Below are 24,129 nucleotides of genomic sequence, written 5' to 3' on the forward strand. Positions count from 1 at the left end.
AATCTTTGGCAAAATGAATCATTGCCTCCATTTAAAACTGTTGCTTCTAATTTTATCTTCATGCACTCATTTTAATTCCACTTTTGTCTAAAAGGAATTTTGCAAGTAAGCTGGACATTTCCTACCTTGAGACATTTGCATTTTTTCATCAGCACTCATTTGCATTCTTATTAGTATGCATGAAATTTTTATTGAACTTTAAGACTCCTACTGGCAGATAATACACTGCAATGGCCATAAAAGTGAATATGCAAATTAAGACTCCCATTAATCACTAAATGTTACCAAGAAAAATGAAAGAGATATTAGGAGTAGATGCCAATAAAATGCTGTATGAAGCATGCCATCTCCTGAATCTCTGTGGTATGCAAAATTACAGATCTCCCGTCATGAGCACTACTGACATGTCTTGAGGAGGTAAAGTACACATACTTCAGTATGTGAACATTCAGAACTAAAATACAGAAATGTTATCTGTTGTGTGCATCCATACTGCCTATGGAAAAGTAGGCACTCACACTTTGAAGTAAAATATAAGAGACTTCATTGAAACAAAAACAGGCAATATTTGTATTATTATTGTATACAAATGTTTGTATATGGATTGCATTCTAAATTTAAAACTACAGTACAAGAAGAAATACAATTTTGGATTTTTTAAATTGAAATTAATTGAATTTTAGATGTACGAAGAGACAACACTGAGGATAGCATAAGGGATTCTGTTTTAGCTTTACAAAAGCCTTAATGGACATTTCAGAACTTTTTGTAAAATTCAGGAGTCTGAGAATATAGATAATTCAATCCTGCAGACCACTTAAAATTAACATCTTTAGGATAAAATTTCCAGACAAGTCCTTCAGGAGTAAAACCTTGGGCTTGTATTCAGTAAACTCCCAGGATCAGTACACAAGAGTGTACTGACTCTCCAGAGTCAAATAAACAGCTTGCACAGCTTGAGTCTGTCATCTAGATGATGCTTTATAGCTTTCTACTTGGTCTCCTTTACTTTATTACATATTTAAAACTTGATAAACACAGCACCAGAATCAGTTCCTTAGGTTACCAGCTGTCCAAGTTGAATGTCTTAGGTACAGAATGAGATTTAACTTGTCCCCTCTTCCAATTTCTCTACAGCCTGTTCCCACTCCTTACACTATTCTTTGTCCCTGGTTTCATGGATGTTCTCTTCAGAGAAGTGATGCCTGTAAGTATTTCCAGGGATGGTACTTTTGTTAATTTTGGTCATAAGGGGTTTCTTTTTCTAGTCATACAGTGAGTCATATACTTGTGCAGGGTGACAAAGAAAGGGAAAGGGTGCTGGGATGACTGCTTTTAAATGAGGTGGCCATTTAGAATTGTCCACAAGTAAAAAAACCTGAGTCCTGCAGAACAAAGACGGTACAGGTAAAAGGAACTTTCTACAGGTCCCAAGAAAAAGAGGAGATAAGGCAACAGACTCTTTAGCACAGTCCTAAAAGTGAAAAGCCTGAAAGGAAAAGGAAGGAGAGCCAGCAGAAACTTGAGCAGAGGCCATGAATGTCAAAGTACATACTCAGGGTTTGGAGAGGAGACCCCTGGAGATATAAGTGTGTGCCCAGCAGAGTCCAAGAGCAAAGAGAAAACAAAGTAGGAAATATTAAATAAGATTCTAACTTTACATTAATCTTTTACTGTTCAGAGGAAACAGCAAGTATTTTACAACTCCTTCTGCAAAGTCTCAGGCTATTTGCTGGAATGATCAGCATCCATAATAGCATGAATTATACGTGAGCACCCACAGAAAGAATGTACTGGGATATTTTCAAGCACCTGGACAGAAGACACATAGTGAAAGTTCAGCACAGGTCCTGTGGGCCTGGGAAACTTCTAGACCAATGTTAAAGAGGAAAAAATTGGGACAGAAATGTAATGAGCATTTCAGCAGAGTGTCTAAAAATCTTGAATTAAACTTTTCTTTCTCAGATAACTGGCTTCTGTAGTAGTATTTGAACAATCTACACTTTCCATTCCTTCTCATTTTTAACTAATTCAGAATTTCTTTTTTACAGAAGGCAAAAAAGAAGTAACGATGTATTGAAATTCAGAGCATCCTACATCCCTCACACCCCACAATATGTAGCCAAGACATAACAGTTCTTTCAACAGCTTCTATGCCCACAGCAGCCAGTGGTGGGCTTCGATGCCCACCAATTTTGTCTTGTTAAAATTCTACATCCATAAAACCACTTGCAAAGGTTAGACTAGCATTGGACAAAAAAGTACAGGTTAGCCTTTTTTCCAGAATTCCCCTCTTTATCTCTCAGAAGCATACACTACACACCCTGGCACCCATGCTTAATAAATGCATTGGGAAAAAAGCATGCATGTATCTCTTCTTTCTAGAGAAATTCAGTAGTGTTGTGGTTGAGGAATGGTACTTGCCAGTTTACTTCTCCCACAAAAGCTCCCCAAACCACACTGCTGACTGTTTGCTCCCTCTCCCCTCCTCTTCCACCCTTCCCTAGTGAGGGTGGCCAGGGAGGAGGATGGGAGGCAGAAAAGGCAAAGATCACGGGGTGAGATAACAATTTACTGGAAACTGCAATGAGATAAGAAAACAAACATATATTGACACTAATAATAAAAGCATACAAAAGACAGAGTAATTTACGTGCAAAATGCTCACCAAGAAAGATGTGAGATGACCACAGCCATGTTTTTTCCCAAGCAGAAGCCATACCTTTCTTCTCAGAAGCCAGAGTCCCCTTCCCCTACTCCCAGCAATAACCTAAGGTGCTAGTGTATAACATCTGGATTCTGGCCACACCCTGTCAGCCACACCCTCTCCTGGTGATTGCAAAAATTAACTCCGTCCTTGGCCAAAATCAGGACAAACACTTAATAGAAAAAGACTATTACTCAATCTGCAAACTGCAAATTTTCCTTTCCTCTGTGAATTCTGTACTGACAATGTATTTGTATCTGCTGACAATATCACAAAGAGAAAACCTCACAGTTACAAAGATGAGGAAGTTAAGGAATAAAACTGTAAACATAGGTCATAACAACAGAACTGAGCAGTTAATCGCTTCTTCTCTAAAACAAATCTGAACAGGATGCCTTGATTTGAAAAGTGTGTCTCAGGTCTGGCAGCTGTAGCTTTTTAGGCAAGTCCATATGCCCTTGAGGGTACGTGGTATTTGACTTCAAGGTCTTGTCACACACGACATTGCAAAAATCTGCAACCTTCAAGGCATCACACTGTCAAATTCCATGGATTTGTGCTAAATTTCTGAAGAGAGATATAGAAGAGGTTTTTAGTGCTACACAGATCCCAACAGCATGAAGCAATGGGTTTGTACAGCAATTTGGTTGAACACTGCAGTCTAAGACCATTTGTGAAAGGATTATTAGCCCACACCCATCTGAGACAGTCTGACTGTCCATGTTGTGTTCCTGTTAATTCCAGACAAGTGCAGACAGAGACTACTGAATTGTCATGGATGAGAATTCCTTCACAGGAGAGCAGAGTTACCTGAAGCTTCATATATGCTTCTTGGTGTCTATAGTGCAGTGTTTGCATGACAGTCACAGAGAACTAAGATGAGCTCTAATTGATAGCTAGAGAACTTTTGGATAAGGAAAAAGACCTTCAGAAAGCTGGATAAATAGCATTCATCCATTCAAGCACCAGATGATTTTGTTAGGACAAGCCTATCAGGTTGCTACTCTCCTTCAGAGGATGGCTCTCTTGGACTGACAAAGAACCAGAAACAACTAGAGTGAGACTTGCCAACCCCCTGTGGGTACTGCAGCAGAAGACAGAAACTGTTGACACTGTGGTGTCACTGTAGCTGGCAAACACTGCCAATAGTGTTGAAACACCTTCCAGAAGCTTTCTGCTCTAACTACTAGCCTCAGTTGATCACAGCAAAAATCCTAGGACTTAGTGTAAAGACAACGATAAAAAACAAGATAAGAATGTTTTCTATTTCTCTACTGACTCCATGAAGGGATATAATGGGCCTGAAGTTTTTTCTTTGTTCAGTATCATCTCCCTCAAAGAAGAGCATCAAGCATAAAGGAAAGAGAATGAGGTAAAGCAAGTATACTAAGACATTTGTTCCAAACATGTTGTAGACTCAGTTCATTTGCAGCTCATTGACAAATTAAACCACAGTAATATCTGTGTATAAGAACACTTTTTCTTCCACCGATACTTTTAACCTCTTACTGAACTTATGCAAACTTTCAGCAAGCAGAATAGTCAACGACGAGGAATTCCAGAGCTTAAATACATACTGCTTAAAATCTGCTTGCTTTAAACCTACCAACTTCTGGGAGATGCCTAGGTATTTTTCTCTCCCAAAAGCATGCTGAGTAATGAGTAGCTTCTATGTTCTATTTCAGGGATTACCTTGCTTATGCTGCAGAGTCCTGGATTTTAAGTCACATTTAACCGCACACTTGGCTCAAGCACCTAACATCCTCAAAGACCAACATATACTCTTCTTGTTTCTCTCTTTCTCCAAGAGCTGATCAGGAAATGTGTTAACTTCCCTGAAATGTTTATTGTATCACAAATTTTCAGACAAGAATTTAATCAGTAGCAGCTGGACAAAATGGTTACTTATTAAACAGGTTCTCCAACTCTCTACTAGATTGCACAAGGGAGAGAATAGGAAACCAAATACACTATAAAAAAAGCAGCCCCATCACCATTGACCTACATATTAACACTGCAGTGAAGGAATAATAAGGAAGTTTTGTTTTATTTAATGCACTTCATGCTGGTTATTCAATCAGATCCTCCACAGGCACAAATATTTTCACATTTAATAGGAATAAGTAATCTCCACATAGGCTTTACTTTCATTAAGTACTGACTTCTCAAACAAAATTTATCCTATTTTTAAAGAGGTTACTTTAAGAATTCATATTGTTATGCAGTTAAATAAAAACCTGCCTTACTTAAAATGAAAGATAACAAATGACTCGTTCACATAGTCAGGCTTTCCATTAAAAATACAGAGCCTACATTCAATGGCAAAATTATCTTGAAATAAAACCAAGATATTTACCTTCCCATTCTACTGGAAAGTCACCAATTTGATACTGATATGCTTCACGATTTACTGCTTCTACGAATCTTCTTTCTGGTATAATCTGCCCTAAAGCAGAAAAAAAAAAGAAAGAAAAATATATATTTATATTATCTATTTTATATATAATTTTATATAGCTATATATATAATATTAAAATATTTAGTTATACTTATATATTTTTATATAATAGGTATTTTATATTATGTATTTCTATATATATTTATAATTGTTGATTGACTTATAATTTTGAAAAAAACTGTATTTATTCATGTGAGTGCAACGGCATACAGGATGAAAACAAAAAATTAAAATACTGGGAAAATCATTACCATCTAGGTGTCCATTTGAAACATTATATTTCAGTAACTTCAAGAAAAGCTTCCATGTTCTAATTTGAAGCTGACTTGTATTATTGATCATGAAAAACAGCATTCAAAGTTCACTGGTTAGGTCTACAAAGCCATGAGGCCACATCATCTCCAATCACTGGCTTCTGCCCTGTGTTTGTGCAATTTTTCATAACTACCTATAAACTAAATCTTTTCTTTGTTAAAAACCAAAAACCATAAGGTAGGAATCTGATAGGGAACAGTATATTGAAAGGGGAGACAGCGTGGGGAACCTGAATCTACATCCCACATTCTGATTCTATTACTGCTGAAGAAGAATTAAAAACTTTAAGGTGGTACACAGCAGATTGACTGTCAGATATTATGCTACTGTGTTGAGAAACAGTATTTTAATTTGCTTTTTAAATTAGCAGGTACTGGAAATATATGCAAGGTTCCCATCCCTCATCGGGAAAAACCTAACAGTATTCCCTAGGCTCTTTCTACCAGCTTCTTCTCTTCCTGGGGTGCTGATATGGAGAAATTTGACATTTTGAGGAAACACTAAGTATATCTGCATAAAATATTTTATTTCATAATGAAGTGATTAATGCAGTTCATTCCTTCAGTGTGTTTTCAACAAGTATTTCAACTGAGTTATTTTAAAACTGATACCAGTTGGCACTTGGAAACATTAGTAGCTAAACTCAAAACAATTATTTATTATTAAGTATTTAATACAGTAAAATAACTTGTATATAATGTGAAATTCCTTTTTTAAGATTTTTCTTTAGCTTTATATTTTATTTTTAAGCAATGCAACATTTTATTTTTTCAAGATATGCCATCAGGCAAAGACTATTGTGTAGAATGCCTTCATCTTCAAAATTAGATATTTTAATCAGTGTTGGAAGTTATATGATTGAAACTTATTTGTTTTAAAAGTATACAATTCCTATAAGATGATGAAATTATAGTTCGTACCTAGCTGTAACACAATTTTTTTTTCAATAACACCATGGATGATTTAATTTCTTACACTGTTCATCTACAAAGCAAAACAAAACTACAGAATTACTTTCTTCCCATGCAGAAGATTTCCAGAAAAGATGCAGAGGTATCTAATTAGGGCTATCTAATCCTATACAAGTCTCAGAAAAAAACATTCTTCTCCAATCTTGCAAAGTTACTAGACTTTACTGTTAGAACAGCACCTTTTAAGAAACTGCCCATAATTTGAGTATTACACCATCTGAATAAATCACTATTAGAAAGAGTAGTGAATAACTGTTTTTTTCTAACTGCCACCACAACTTGTGACTGGTATTATTAAACAAAATATTCCACTTATTCTGCTGCAAACTTTCATAAAACTCTCATAAAAACTCACCCTCCAGGTCCCACAGTCAAATCACACTGTAGAGCCAAACTCAAATTATTTCCCAAATATGTTATTTTGAGTACTGCTGGTGGCTTTTAAGAATCTCTGCATTTGTGATGTACACATGACACTAATTAACTTCAACTGATGATAACTGTCTGATTTGCCTGGTCCCCTAGGCTTTTTTTGGCAGACCAGCACTGACAAATAATTTACATAGGCTTTTGTAGGGAACATTGCATTGAGGCCTCTTTAGATGTAATTAAAACATTCTACAGTTTAGGGAAGTGTTTTTCATACTAAAGATTGACTTCACTGACTGTTTTGCTTCCTATTAATTCATCCCTGTATTTTCAAACAAATACTTGGGTCTTTGCTACAGCAATGCAAGAAACTTCACTTGTAAAAGCATACATATGAAGCAATTAAAAATAGCACCATAAGAACAGTTTTAACTTTAACCTCATTTTCATGTGACCATTGTATGTTAGAAACACTTAAGAACGATTAATGTTTTAAACTGGGATTATATACATAACACAATATATCCAATTGCATCTTAAAAAGATAGCAGGTCTCTTCAGAAAAAAATTAGCAGATGTACAGAATAGTAAAACAGAATAACAGATACAACATCGTTTAGATTGAACACCAAAGTAGCCAAGATTTGCACAAGTATTCAAGCCAGCAAAAGAGCCAAGAAGACTATGTAATTGACAGATCTTTCAGCAAGTTATAGAGTATTTACATATGTTACATTTATATATTTTCTCACTTCACATATTTTCTTGAAACCTTTCAGTCCCAGTCTATAGAAAAACCAATGCTTCAGGACTGAAGTGAATTTGTATAAAAGCTCCAAAACAAAAGTGTTTAGCAAAAGTTTTGTGGCCTGCTGGAATAAGAAGGGGATAGTCAAAGCCAGCAAAGGAAATACTCAGTGAAACATAAAGGGGTAGCAAATGGCATAATAAAGCAGTTTCTAAATTTCTACAGCCTTATCCATACACTAAGGAGCCCAGAAACCAGGTTATATTTTCACAAAAAACTCCATGGTTAACAGTAGACATGCACAGATGTTATAAAATTAGTATTTTAATTTTTCAGTAACTTCTAAGGAAGAGTCTTTCTATGGGCAAAATATCCTAGTTAATCCACAGCAGTCATTAAATACTACATACATGTCTTTACATTTAGAAAAAGCCATTGAAGAATCTTTCACATGAAAATAAATAATGAATCCCAAAACTGTGGTGTTCTATAAACAAATTATTACTATAGACAGCAATTTCTAAAAAAAAAATATGTGTACACACTATTCTAAAGATCTTCAGGAGCCCTAGCTTGATTTTCACTGTTTACAAAAGTAGTATTTGAAGAAGATTTCCTGTTAATCCTCAAACAAGTCTGCACAATGTGTGCAGCTAAAGAAACTATGGCACACATAATGCGTGAGAGCAGAAATGGGACCAGGAACAGGGAACTGGATGTTTCTGGTACCTGAACTGAGCTACCTGAACAAGAGCCCCTGTCACATATAAAATATCAGCATGTTTTGCAGTCAGCAGTTGGAAAGAGGACCTTCCTCTCACACACTATTAGATTGTGAAAGTAACAATTCCCATTCAAACTGAATGAACATCAGATGTTCATGAGAACTCAGGATCAGGACTCTTTGGCTTGTTGATTTGCAATGTCTGCATGCTAAGAGTCCATGGAAGAAACACTCACTTAGATTTTTTTTTTTAATGCACAGACTGAACTTGCAGCATTTGTGAATTTAAGGCAAATGGCCTAAATTCCAGTTTGAACAGCAGTGCTCTAAACTTCATGATGAAAGACGCATTTCTAAAGCATACCTTTTTACTGAAGTGCTATGTACTTTGAAGAGATTAAATTGTACTTTGTTGCATCCTGGGTTTGGGTTCAGATTAGGGTTCTGATCTGTGTTAGCTAGCCAAGTTCTGTGTATCTCCATGCACACCCCGTGTTTCCCCCCCCACCGTGGTGGTCAGCTCTGGATCTCTTACTATTGGAGCTAGCCCACGCTACTCCTGTAACCCCTCCCCCGTCCCATCTGGAGACTTCTGTGTCTGTCACCCCATTCCCGCAACCCCGTTCACCCCAGAGCCCTGTGTCCGCCCCTGCCACATCCCCGTTGGTTACCCCGATCCATGTCACTCTCCCGTAGCCTGTCCCCATTGGGTGAGGAGGGCCTCTGCTCTCCTCGCACTGCCCCCGATAAAACCCCACGTCCCCCCGGAATTTGGGGCCATTTTCATCCACACAAAGTTGGGAGCGGTCTGCGGTTTCTCCATCGCGGCTCCCGCGGCCATTAAAGCTTCCAGCCGCCACACAGAGGGATTTGGACAATTCCCTCGCCTCTTTATTTCCTCCCTCGTGCCAACGGCAAAGTGTGGCCAGCCCGCCCTGGTATGCAGCAACAGAAGCGCCCGGGAATCGCGACAAGCGCCAGCCCCAACGACAAGCAGAGACGCCCAAGCCGGGTACTCAGGAGCTGACCAGGGCTGAGAAAAATAATGCATTGTCACAGTACTTCATTCACTAACAGCCTCTTATTTCCTTGTCAGCAATCCAGCATAAACTTCACCTACTCAAAACAAAGTTTTCTAAATTTTTTTTCAGCAGTATCTTACAAGGAACTCTTGTTTGGTAACTGCGGCGGCTACCTGTCACGACCTCAAGAAGACGAGATGCGCTGGCTAGCACTGCCCGTGTGAGGCCGGGTGGCCGCCACGTGTGTGGGCACTCCAGGGAAATGGTGTCTGCCACCCTGATAGTGCTGAGTGCTGTGGCGTGGGTTATGCAGCTTTGGTAGCTTCACACACTGAGAGGAGATGAAGAGATGAGAGAAGGACACTTGTTTATGAGCCCAAAGAGTCTTTATTCCCCCAGGTGGGGCAGGAACAAAGACACTCTTGGGGTGGGTGCAGTGACAAAATGCCGACAAAACAAAGGATGGCAGCAGGTTAAACAGGGCGTGGGCGGACAGGGTGTAAACCTGCTTTGCCCAATGGGGACAAATGAGAGAGAAATGACACATTATAACAACCAATGGTAACATAACAGAGGTGGGTGCAAAGTCCGGGGACAAATAGAAAGGCTAAGGTGGGGTGATTGATACAGAACTTTCTTGAAGAAGCTGGGGGTGGTTACAGGATTGACAACCGACAGGGAGTGAACAAACCCTGACTGATGGGACCAAATAAGGAGAAAACTGGGAGAGGTGAGAAGATTGACAGGTAACTGGCAATCTGAGTGGCAGGAACTCTCGGGGTAAACAACTTGGAACAAACCACGGTGAGGGGAAGAATGGGGGAGTACAAGGAACAAACCTAACTAACATTAATAAAACAACTGACTAAATAAAACCAAACCACAACAGGTAACCACCAAATGAACTGTAGATTTGCTAAATGTGAACCAGTACTTAAATTACCAAAACAACTGATCTACAAGCAGTTCTTCATACCAAGCAAAGGAAGAACTACTTCTCTAGAAGAAACAAATATGGTTTTACGTATCTATAGGCTGCAGGAGCAGCCCATCACTGTCAAAACAGGATCAAGTGTTTTCATCTCCACTGAAGAAGGGAAAAAAGTTTGATATAAAAGACAACCATGTTAAAGGTGAGTATTGGTTTGTGAAAGCCACTATCTTTTCTTTGCATTGATTTTTAGCTGAGAGAGTCTATTCACTGATGACTGTGTTTATGTTTTCTCATGGTCATATTTCCAGTGTTTCTGCAATAATTATCTTTACCTTAGGAAAGACACAAATATTTTAAAATAATGTCTTTTTCCCAAAGAATTATGGGTTTTTTTCCAAATTTAGATTTCTATGAGGTTAATTAACTTTTGCTTAGTGACAAATTAATAACTTCTACTTATTAGTTCAATTTATTAATTCAAACAATAAATACAGTATCCTGAAATAAAAAGTTAAGTATTTGCACCTAACATCTATCACTTACAGATTTAGTTATATTTTCTCCCATAAATAAACACTTTAAATTATCCAAAATGCTTTATGATTTATAAAATCGTAAAAGAAACACATTTCAACTTTTAAGAGCCAGCAAGGCCACAGATGTTCAATGGTTCTGATTTCCATTAACCTGAAATGAACCAGATCAGTGATTTCCAGTTTTACAGCAATGCAGGATCAAGTGCTATTACACTTGTTAAGTGCTGACTCAGCAAGTCTACAAAAGCTGTAAGTACCAGGCACTCACTGTCAAGAATTGTGTTTCAATTTTGGTACTTATATTTACATTTTAACAGAAATACATTTGGCTTTCCAGAGTTGTCTGCAAGTACTAATTTCTTCCCAAAGGAAGACATTTCCTCAGACTTCTACTGAAAGCTTAAAGCCAGGGAAATTGCTTCAATTTTTGGGAGCATGTACTGTCAAAGAAAAAGACTGACATACACTATAAACATCACAGTCCCTTTTCACTTCCCAAAAGGATTGCCAGCTGACAAAGTCAGTAACTTCCTCTGGCATCAGTGCCCATGGAATTCATGTATATTCACACAAATCTTATGTTTTGAAAACCTGCTGTATCTTAGACTGTGGCAGTTAAATTAAGTAACATTTGTTTGAGAAAAATTTCTTTCAAGGGACAAACCCCTCTGCTAAATATCCACTGCCATTGTAGCCTCGGGGTACAGGGGCTGCAGGATGCAGTGCCATCAGCTCCCACCCCCTGCTCACTGGAAAGCCTTATGTCTTCCTCCTCATCTGTGAAGCCCATGTATTTAAAAAGAAGCACAGTTTTGTAAATTAGTCTATGATAAGCTTACTAGAATTACGCAACATTACATTCTTTTGGGAACTGAAGTGCAAACGATACTAGTACAAATGATAGTTCCTTGGTGAGCTGATGGAAGCTCAGTGGTCAGCCACAGAGAAGCTTTCTCCCAACTGTTCTTTTGGTTTCTTTTGGTCTATCAGATTCAAGAAACACTTTTCTATCAATTACTGTCAAAATGTGAATTAATCCAAGAATGAGGTGCTTAATTTATTCTGTAAATGTATGGAAAATGGCTTAAAATGGGAACTTAGCATGTATAAAGGGAATTTAGCAAGCAGATAGGAAGCGCACAATAACTTGTACTCATATAAATAAAAACATAATGCAGGGAGATAAAAAGGCAGTGATATAGGGAAGAGAAACGGGTAAATGACAGCAAGAGTGTGAATCATAAATAAAATTAAAAGAAAGTCACAGCTGTGAGGAACATCCATTTTGCAGTATGACCCAACACGGCAGTGTTATGGACTGGTTTGGATGATTCATTACATTTCAATTAGAAATGAGTTTTCAATGAATCTTTTAAAAAAATTTATTTACCATCTTCACTTTTTCTAGAATAAATAGAGTTATTACAGCACATACATTCTCAGGGTACTAATACTTCTTTTGGGGGTTAGTATATTTTAATGAATTTTACAAAAGGATTACAGGTGTGAGATTTGCAAAAAAAAATTCAGTCTTATACAGGGTCTGAACACAATTACAGCTAATACTGTACTGCACTTGAAGGATTAAAGAATACTGATACTACTATTTTATTGTGTTTGCTTTTCATTGTGGAGGTTAGGGAAGAACACCCACCTGTTTCAGCCACAGTCAACCCAATAGTGAAACTTCTGAAGAAAAGTTAGCTAAAATCCTTGAGATGTATTACCCACTTCATGTATATGCATATCCTACAAACATTTAAAGAGCTCTAAATGTTATTCTTTTTTCTACAAAATGGCATCTTTCATTTACACAAAAATAAAGAATATTTCGTTTATTTGGTTAGAGATAAACAAGTATTACAAAGGTACTTTTGTAAACAATGTTAAACAACACACACTGGTAAGCAATATTTTAATTGATTAATAGTAATGTAAAATCATTTAGCATTCAACAGGTTTTTGGGATGGCTTTTTTAATTACCCTCTAGCTTTACACTGTTAGGTTACTTTCAAAGCTCTCTTCAAAAGTTTGTTTCTTTAAGCTAGCCTGTGTGCATGCACCCATTAGTTAAGGTACTTTCCAGTAACACTGATCTGGAGAAAAAACCCTGTAGTTTAGCTGATTTTAGTGGGCTCAGAGTGGTGTAGGTGGTGAAGAAATTAAAAAAAAGCCTTCACATACTCAAGGAATTGCAGCAATACCTGATCTGCTTTCAAACCTAATTTGAGCAGAAAAAGACTTAAAGTGCAACAGCTGAGAACAAGGACTAACTGTAAGTTGAAGCTTTTTACATCTGAGTCAACCCATTATTTTATTTTTCTACTCAACTCTCAGATTTTGTGTGGTCTCTTTTCAAGTTAGAATGAGCAAATACACACATAAAAAGCAATATACAATTGACGATTTTCCCTGTTCTAGTTCCACAGTCCCAGCTTAACTAAATTGTAGACTAAACAGAAAAAACTGAGGTTTATGTGCTTTCACAGTATGTACATAGGTACCTAATCATTAAATACCTATTTGAGTGCTCATAGATTTAAGAGTATTGCACCAGGTGCAACTATTGTAATAGTTGTCAATAAGTTTATACAAAAATTTCTATGTGAAAGCATTTACCCTGATGCCAGAGAAAGAAAAGAATGACCACTTTTGGATGGTGACCTTTAGAATTGTATAGCTTGTAATAACTGCAATACAAGTGTTTGACAGGCAGAGTTTACAGCTACCAAAAGCACAAGCTGTGATACTCATAAACTCTATAACCAAACAATTTCATTTCTTGTTACATTAAAGACTAGTAGGTTCCTAAACCTACTGGTAGTAAAATTAAAAACAGTTACTGTATTATGCTTTATCAATTTAATCTCTAAAATGCAAACTCTCAGAAATAAAGACATTCAGAGAGATTTTCATTATTGCAAAGTTGCTCAATTAACCTAATTAGCGTTCCAACTCATTCTTTGGGGTGAGCAGCTAAGATATGTGATCCTTATGTCTTTGTATTAAGATGTCACACAAGCACTTTAATTCTTAAATATCAAAAACACATGACTTGTGTCTCACCATACTAAACTCTGCATTGCCACGCTGTGGAGAACTCCGTTTATAGTTTCTGCAACACTTGAGTGCCTACTGACCTCAAAACTCATATTTGTTGACCTTCCTTAACTGCAGCAAAGGATGGCACCAATGCAGACTACAAATTATGAGGAAAAGACTTCTGGACACAGCTTGGTGTGTATAGCTGCCTTGCGGTGCTTTAAGAGCTACAGGCAGAAATCTCTAACATCAAGATTATAGAAAACATCTCAACACTGAACTGCTCCACAGTCTTAAGATGCACAGATATTCAGAAACAAAGTTGTCAAGGATTGACAACGATAGTGCTTTACTGCTTCTATTAAAAAAGATGACACTTCAGAAATATTTCGACATTTTTCTTCTCCTGTCCTCTTTCTTCCATAAAAACAGAAAGGGACAGAAATATACAAATTTGTTATATTCTATCATAATATTTGTCTCAATGGCATTTCTTACTAAGTGTTTTGATAACATGAATTTCTTTTTTGTGACTACATTTTTTTTTTGTAAATTATTAATATAATGAGACTTGTTACTCAGACAAATAAATCCAAATCTTACACATTCTCTCCTATCTGTGTATGAATGAGAGGGAGTATGCCACAGATGAGATGAGATTTTCACCCCTAAAAAGATAATCTATATTAGTATATTTCAATACTGTTCATTTTCTAATCTGGGAATTTATTATACAATCAAATTACATGTATGATAAATCTTCTGTAATTATCAGTAAGAGTCTTATCTTTCAGTGTAAGGACACTTCTGATTTACAGTTGCATTTTACATACTGTACAGATGACTGCATGTATATTAAAAGATCAAAATTCAAACATTTTTAGTTCAAATCAATTAAACTGAAAAATCTTTCCCTTCTGGCTGCCTATATTTCTCTTTAATCATGTCAGTATAGGACCTTATTACAAGTAATTTACAAGTAATCCTGTTACTACAGGACGGAGGAAAAAATGCTAGCCTCACAAGTTTTGTCATTTTTCCCCCCACTTCCCCTGCAGGCTGCTATTGTTGATGGCCTTTATGGAAATATAAATTCAATCAGCAGCTGCAAATTTCATGAGATGTCCATCTTCATGCTGAATTTTTAACTGAGTGTCAAAACAATCTGTGGATTTCTCCCTGATGAAACACACTTTGAATTGTAAATTTCTGCAATTTTCCCATGTTAGAATTTGAGCTGCACTAAAATAGAGCCAGCCCAGATATAGTGCCTGCCAGACTGAGACAAATAATTTTCCCCTTCATTATCTCAACTCTGACACTGAAAGGGTTAAAAATAACCCAAGAAAAATTATCTGTTTCTTTTTTATTTTACATAAAAAATTAAATCCCATTTGTTCTTTTTAGAAGAAAAATAGAAAGGCCTTCAAAACACTCCAAATACTCTCAAATCATTTATTTGAATCTGCTATTCGTTTTACAGTATTTTGCAGTGATAAACCCCCAGAAAGTAGCTGCAATAGAACTTAAAGAATTTTCTGTGGTGCCAAAATAGTTCATAGAGATAGTTTGTTTCTTCTAAGTCCCAACTTACATTAAATCTTGATGGAAAACAGAAAATAGATGCATAAATTACAAAAATCAACACTTTAGTAAAGTTTCAAACTGTTTACTCTTTTCTGTATATAATAAAACAAAATAAAGTTTCTCATTCAATTACTGTTTCTTGTAGTAGCTTAGGAGGCGCACATAGCTTACCAGGTATATTATAGCAATTCAAATATTTTGCTTTAGACAAATATTTGTTTCTCTCTTCTTTACGCATTGACATGAAATATATAAAACAATACCACTTAACCAATTTGAAAGCCAACTAATTAGCCTGTTTATTATATACAAAGGAAGTAAGAAATATTCACAGAGAGAAATTCACTATTAATGACGATGTATATATTCATGCAGTTGAGAACTAACTGACTTTATTTTTTCCTCTCTGGGGATAAATATTGTGGTGGGATGGGTGAAGGGTTTACTGAACTGCACTTCACCATCACTGAAAAGAATGACACTGTATTGGATGTTTCCATACAAATACCACATTCTAAAACACAAGCCTGTCTTTCAGTTCAGAGAAAATTCAAATGGGTATCTTCTTTTGTATACACCAAACTTTCAGTTCATTATCAGAATGAGGAAAGAAACCTAAAAGTGAGCTACAGAGTAATTCCATTGCAAAAGACTTTCAGTGTACTATGGTTTTATCACTTTATCATTTCTACTTCTTTTATCACTACATCATTTCTTCAGCTGAGTCATTCCCCATTCCCTGCCCCCTCCTTCAGTTACCTGTCCTGCATTCTGGTTTATGTGAACTGGAATGACCTGAGAGTTGATCACAATTCCAAACCCTCAAAACTGATCTACACACTTTCCCTCACTGGTTTCTTAAACTTCAGTATAATTAATTCACTGATTTAACAACCAATAAATATGCAAGAGCACTAGTCTGTCAAAAATAAGGTTAGTCTCCAAAAAACACCCAAGGAAAGAATGCTGGTATGCAGCTGGAGAAGGACTTGCAGTAGGTGAAATCTTATGCTCTGGCAAACGGATAGGTCAGAGGGGCATGTCGCTCAGAGAAAAATTACTGGGCTTCCTACACTTACTAAACTGACCCGTATAAATTTGCTATTCTTAGCATGTTTCCTGCTCAGAATGACAAAAACAGCCCTCAACTTTGCTGAAAATGTTATTTGGACAGAACTCTGATTTCGTTTCATTGAGTTACAGCATCTAGATCAAATAATCTTGATACTTTCACTTTTAGTTGTCATATAGTTATTAGCTTTAACAGCAAAACAAAGACACACACCAATCTCTCCTCTAATACAAGTAATTTTATATAGTGAAGCAGATGTTCTATCCCACATGGTTTCCAGTCACAAGTTTTAGTTATGAATTCTGCTCGGGTAGGTAGCAAGAGTGGTAATTACTGAATGTATTATAATAGCTTTCATTATAATAGATTCCTGACTATTATTTGGTTATTTTTATCTGTGGAGCCTACCAGAATGGAAGGTAGGCATAACAAGACAATCTAGTTCTATTTCTCAAAATATTTAGAGAACTACTTATAAGAGCTTTTAATCATTTCAAAGCACAGGAACAAAGAATACTTCCTAACTGGATTAATCATTTAATAGCTGGCCTCTTTAGGATTTAACTTTATTTTGTATTATTTCAAAACTTCACAATTTCTCAAAAAAAAATTACTTATATTTTATCCTTATCTTCCAAGTTCTAGGTCATATTAAAGTGCAGGGTGTTGAAGCACTTCCAAAGGAAGCTGATTAAACTTCCATCGAATCCATGAAAGTGCAGAATTTTCCAATTTATGTGTGGAGTCACGTTTGCTAACCTCTAGGCATCCTACCAAAACTGAAAACACCAAAGTAATTCAAACCTTAGGGAAGTAAATGAAAACGGAAAATAGTGTTAATAAGCCACACAAAGCTATATAAAAGAAAACCCACAGCAGTACAAACCCATCTGTGATCCTTTAAAAACCACTATGATCTATGTATTTCCCCAATGCCATCTTCTGCACTATAAAGCCACTGAAGAAGTGTGATTCCCTTTTTCCTTCCAATATAACCTAGGATAACACTAAACCTGTCCTTTGGCCAGGTATCAGAAGTACAACAAATAAACAAAATTTGTAACTTTTATGGTATTAAGGTACAGATTGCATTACTGCAATCTGCAGATTGCATGACTTTCCTCCCACATTAAAAAGCTTTGCTCTTAATTTAATAACACCTCCTGCACACATATGCATAGAAGTTCAAGAAGATTTCCTTTTTCTCACCTTCATCCAAAGACAACTAAAAAAGTTTGTAAATGGCAAGACTGCTTAAAAAGGTTGGGAGCACTACTACCTTATGAAGCTGATTTTTAAAATACAGCAAAATTATTGCTAATACTGGAAGCAGGCAAAAGTGAAGTGAATAGTAATAAAAAAACAACAGATCCATTTTTTTCTCATCCAAATGTCCTGTTGCAAGGTAATCCCTATGTAATCTAATCATTCCATAAAAAAAAAAAACTTGAAAAATATCTTGTTGAAAATTGCTGTGAAGTTTAACTAAGTCTTATAAAGCAAACAAGAAATAGTTTCCAAAGCAGGCACATGCAGTAGTTAAAACTGTGTTATTTGGAGGACAGCCAGTTGATTCACCACACGCCCTCTCTGGGAACATGAACTCTCATATGTTCTACGTGGCCTTCACAGTTTATGGCACTTTGACAAGGAAGCGGGGATATGATACACAAAGAATACTGCAACAGTGGCCAGTTGTCCAGTGCCATAACCTTGTAACTAAATTCTCTCTGGAAAAGCCTGTAGAAAAGCACTTGGACACCAGCAAGAAGAGAAAAAAGAAACAATACAGTTGTTACCTTTGAGAGAGAAGGAAACAGAATCACAGTACTTCCATCAGCTGATGGATCCCTAGAGAAAAATTGTCATATTAACCCAGTAAAGTCCGAGAAATTAAAAAGTGAATGGAAATGTCAGCTTATCCCTCAGGCAAAACCTGATTCATTTCTAGAATTCTATAAGCATTGCTTAGATAATGGCATCTATAATAACACTGCATCACCCAATTATACACAAGGTTTTTCTTTTAAAAGGAAACAAGGTTAATATCCAGCCTGTCCAAAAAATTTTCTCAGTATAATAGAAATCTGTGTGCAGGTTTGCAGAGATGCTTGTGTTCCAGACCTCTGAACCACTAGCAAAACTGTAAGAATAATCATGTTGCTCAGTGATCTTCAGTATCACTACTTATGATAGCCTTGAAAGCCTCATTTGGAGTGATGCCATGCTAATTAATGCATAATCAAACAAACATTATCCTTTTTCTGTTATTCTATACATTAAGTGTAATTTTCAAATGTTTTCCATCAATGAGATTATCAACAAAAAGAATTTAGAATCACTAAAGATCCTAAAGAAGCTGTGCACACAATATAAAAGTTCTCTAAATCTTGATGTAAAAGGAAAAATATAATCACTAAACAATTTCTAGGCATCTGCCATCAAATTCTAACCTTCCATGTTCATTAATATTTACAGCTGCATTCCTAGTCACCACTAAAACTAGCACAAGTTTCAATGTCTTTCTTTCATTTATTCAAAGATTAGCTCGAACTGTTTTATTATTTGCCTATTTTCTCTTGACAAAGGGAAAAAACCCAATTAACCAGCTACCATCAAAAAACTGTTTCACAGTTGTTTCCTATGACATTTCAACTCCACTACACAAACTTCCCTCCCTCAAGGACATTAGTCTTACAGAATTTAGCTGTCAACCATGCAGACAGACATGTTAAAGACTCTCTTAAGTTTAATTTCTCTTGTAGTCTGCCTCACAAATAGCAGGTTCAGTGTACTGTCCTACAGAGAAAGTATTGAAAGGAGAGCACTGAAAAGGAAAACAGGAGTGTATGGATTCTCCCATCCAGGAGAATGGAACACCTTTGGAAAAAAAAGAGGTGAGCATAGGGGATCCACCTTTTTTCTGAAGGCAAACAGTGGAAGTCCTGTCTATGATACAGGGTAGAACCTATCAGACTAATCCAACATCATATCCTATACATCCATCAGGAAAGTTGTCTTCTAACAATTTTTTCCACCACTTTACTTTCTTTAGCACCAATGAAACATCTATTACTTACACTACCTTAACACCTACTATACTGAAGAAACTACCAATCACTTTCCTTTTAGTCCACTATTTCGTTTTTCAGATGCAGACATGGTATTTGTTAGGTCTTTACCATGCTTTAAAAAATATTCTAATGAATAATACTTCTATTGTCCACGTTAAACATATTTTGCATTCTGTCTTACATTTTACAAGTTGCAGGTTCTTTTTATCTACATAGAATTAAGTACTGTGTTTTAGTCCTCATTCATCTTCAGTAATTTTTTACTCATCGCATTTACACAAAACTTCTCATGCATCCAATAGCATCTTTTCTTTTGAGCCAACTCTGTCAACTTTTTATACTTTTGGCCAACTTCCTTATGCTGTATGTCTTCCCAATTAGTAATGTCATAATTTCTTTAGTCAGCTCAATCTTCCTTCTAGTCCTCTCTTTTCTCCCCAGTTTAGTTGGTCTAATTGAAATAATTTCATTTAGTCCAACTAGATAAAATGGGTAGACATATATACTTACAGATCCAAATCGAGAGCCAATGCATTCTTGAACCTCATTGCACAGAAATGGCTCAGTATTTTATAGAAACACCTCAGAATCTCTGCATCCACGTCTGTTCACTTAAAAAATGCATCAGAACCCCATTATGCCAATGTCAGTCCAAGAGTTTGCCATCTTATTCATGCGGCTATCCATTCTTGCCTAGAAATTACCTCCTATAAACTGTTTCAATTTCACAAGCAGTTATGAGGTCTTCTATTGCATATGATTTATGAAAACATCATTATTTTAAAACATTAACACTTTAAAGTATTAAATAGTGATGATTTAACCTACTGTGTAAACTTTACAGTAACACAGAAGTTTCAGTCTGCCGCTAACTTAAAAAATAAATCTGAATGCCTATTGAAAAGACACAAAATAAAGCAATACTGAGTAAATGACAAACTGCCATCTAAGAACACAAAAATTTCCAAATTCACAGAAGTATTGCCTTCATCATCTGCAAGGTCTTTCAGCACAACAGAAGGCAAGCAACAGAACACACCTTGGGAAACTACCCTGAGAAAAAGAGGCATGTGCATGAGGCATGTATTCAGAGATACGCCAGCTACAAATGAGCTGGGTAGTCAAAGGGGTAAAATGTTATTGCTACTTGTGAATTGTAACTAAAATTATGCACAACGGTTGCTATACTTTTCACAACTTGAGGGTATGAGGGGGAGGTAGGTGAAAAAGAGATAATTAATATTAGTGAATACTGCATACATATTATAATTTGTGTGGCTTCTGCAAGGCCATAGAAGTGACAGAAAAAAACCTCACAATTTGAGATAGGTCAGTTTTAAATAAAAAATCACTTATTTCTGAATCAACACTGTACCAAGAGTCACCTTAGTATAAATAAAACTTAAAAAGCCCAAAACCCAACAGATTATGCTGTCAGTTTTAGAAATTATAATGTGCTTCAGAGAATAAATGTTCTTCTCCACAATTGAACAGATGGAATTTCTTACTGTTTGTTAACTGGACCAATACCTAAAATACAGTTCAAATTAAACTGAAAGATACTGCCTTCTGCCTTCTAAGAAGAGGTGCATCATCCCAAAAATAATGAGTGCTGTAGAGATTGAGCTGACATCATTATATCACACTATACATTTCTGCAATACTTAAATTATATGTTAAAGACTAATACACAGTGGTTTAATTTGAGGAAAAACACACACATTTTGTATTGGTAGTTGTCATGAATAAACAGTATTTTGTGTCTCTGTTTAGGAAGAGTCTGTATGACTTAGCAATTTTGTATCTGGTAGTTATGTGCTGTTATTTCTTGACTGTTGCTGCTCTGCTTGTTAGTCAACTGGTATTTTTTCCATTTGTATCTACTAATACTCATTCCTCATTGGTGGAATTGGTTGAACCAATTGGATTGGAACGGGAGGGATTGGTTGAACCTATTAATGTAGGCCACTCATTCTGGAGTGTTCACCTTTAGTGTCAAACCAAGACAGCAGAGGAAAAAAAAGAACAAAACACTGCAGCATGAAATTCCTCTAGATCTCAAATGCCGATACATTTCTGCTCACTTTCCCCCTCTGAACTGTTTTACCAGTTAAAAAATGAGTTATAAATGGACCGAATCACAAATATCAATCACCACCCAACATTAAAGCTCCCACCAGAGAGTGCTTTTCAAAACTTTTCAGTCCTTTTAATTCCATTATTCCATTTGTTTTTTAACTATATTCATTATGAGGAAAATTTCTGATTTGATCCAACCCTTTTCCACCTCTCACCTTATTGCCAATGTTTACTTATTTGGCCTTTCATGGTATTTCCTCTATAGAGTCCGTCAACAATACTGCTTTCAAAAAAAAAAAAAAAACCAAAACAAAAAAAAAAAAAAAAAACACCAAAACAAAAAAAAAAAAACAGTACCACACCCTTTCTCACTACAGTTGCATTTTCTGTCTATGCTACTTCATTGGCTTCCAGCTTTTTCTACTGCATCAGCAAGATGAGCTAGAAAAGATCCAGTGTACTACTGCATTTACAGCAATTGTTCTAACAGCTACTCTCAGAAATACATAACTAATAATTATCTTGGACTACTTACAGGGCAAGTGCCTCATGGCACTGCCTGTCCTTCATCCCTGCTTGTCTTCCTGTGTTTCACCTCTGAAGACACTGCAATCTTTGCAACACAAACACCCTTCAGACAAGTATTTGTAGTACAGATACCACAATATAAATCAAATCACTCTTACTATTTCTTTCTGATTCAAATTACTGCTAAGCACCTACCATAGTTCTACTGAGTTTCCTATCACAATGTTCACCCATCTTATACATAGAAACAAATTCTTCTCTACTAAGAGTTTAGTCCTGCCTCCTTCTGTCTTACCATCTCTCTCACTGGCTTCTCCAAATACATGTATAATTTTCATATAAAAAATTGCATGCCTAAACCAGGTCTTATTATCCTCCCTTTCCACATATTCATTATGAATGCCATCATTCGCCTTCTTTCTTTCTAGTACTCAGGACTTCTCTCTGATATGTCAGTTCTTTCTGCATAGGATATTTTCTGTATCATCTTCCTGATTTTCCACAGTGCTAAATCTGCCATTCAGACACAACTATGACAAAATAATTTTCCCACATCAAGGTATATGCATCCCACCCTACTCATGAATTTGTAATACTGCTGCAAAGATTAGTTATCTAGTCAGGAACTGTGGGAATTCAAGTGTGTCTTTAGACCCTCTACAAGGTTTCTATTTTTCACTTGGACTACAGGGTACTTTGTTTTCAAACTCCTATGCAAGGAGGAGTCTCCTCTGTACCCTTCTCCTCTTTCTATAGCCTGAGACACGTGGACTTCAATCACATATGGGTCTGTGTCAACCAAGCAAAATTTATTTTCTGATTCTATTCACTAAATGGAAGAACTCCATGAATAACCACAAAGTAATTTCAAAATTTTCTTTTACCTTCTATTTGACATGAAGTATAAAATTTCCACCATGAAAGGGTTGTGGTTTTGGTAATGAGGATAGCCATTACTATCCATATTTATCTACAGTACCTCTTCTTAGGCATCAACTTTAAACATCTTGAATAAAGGCTATCCTTCCATCTCAATGACCAAGCAGGTACCAGAGATGCAAGACATTGCTGTGGCTCATAGGCATAATAAAAATCTGAAAATAAATTTAAACAACACAGATGGGAAAAATAGTGCCACAACATACAGGATGATAAAAGAAAAGTAGATATGGCTCTTGTTCTTTCCTCAGCAGTACAGAAAATTTTGAAGTAGTTCTACAGCAGGTCTTTTCCTACTATAAGATAAAAATCTGAAATAACTGTATATAAACTAATACATTTCACCAGCAGCAACTGTGCTTCACTATTCTTCCAATTTAATTCTTTTTCTTCTAGTTTCAGAAGAAGGTGCTTCTTTTCAAGGGTTTTTTTGTTGTTGTTTGGTAGAATATGGAAGATAGAAAACAGGCATCGGCAGACAATGAAATTGCAGTAAGGAGGAAGTTAAATATTTGAGATTTCCTAACATACTTTTTTGTTTGATTTTTTCTTAAACACCTGAAGGGAGAAAGAGATAGTAAGGGAGGCTGAAAGAAAAATGACAAGGAATCATCACTGCTATTGCATTACATCGAGCAATGTCAGTGTATGAGTCAAGATGCCTATAATCCACTTAGTAGCCTTGTGCTGGTTTTGGCTGGAGTAAAGGCAGTTTTCTTCATGGTGGCTGGCATGGGGCTGCATTTTGTATTTGTGCTGAATACAAGGTTGATAATACAGAGATGTTTTTGTTGCTGAGCAGAGCTCACACAGAGCCAAGGTATTTTTTGGTTCTTCACCACCAATTACTGCCATGGTGGTGAGAGGACTGGGAGTGCCTGGGAGGTTGGGAGGACACACAGCCAGCACAGGTGACCCCAGCTGACCAAAGGTATACTCCAGACAAGGTGACATTACTATACAAAGCAGGGCAAAAAGGAGTAAGGGGAGGACATTTAGAGTGACACCACTTATCTTCCTCAG

At 36.4% G+C, this 24,129-nt stretch overlaps 1 protein-coding gene across 2 annotated transcripts in view; it reads right to left on the reverse strand.

Moving 5' to 3' along the window:
• NDUFAF2 (NADH:ubiquinone oxidoreductase complex assembly factor 2) overlaps positions 1-24,129 on the reverse strand; it is a 69,606-nt gene that overhangs the window by 18,372 nt on the left and 27,105 nt on the right. For both annotated transcript variants that reach the window (XM_054002964.1, XM_054002963.1), the window contains exon 2: positions 5,064-5,153. In XM_054002964.1, the coding sequence (XP_053858939.1) occupies positions 5,064-5,153 (90 nt within the window). The remainder of the gene's footprint in view (positions 1-5,063; positions 5,154-24,129) is intronic.

The sequence above is a fragment of the Vidua macroura genome, chromosome Z (assembly GCF_024509145.1).
Source record: "Vidua macroura isolate BioBank_ID:100142 chromosome Z, ASM2450914v1, whole genome shotgun sequence".
Lineage (NCBI taxonomy): Eukaryota > Metazoa > Chordata > Aves > Passeriformes > Viduidae > Vidua > Vidua macroura.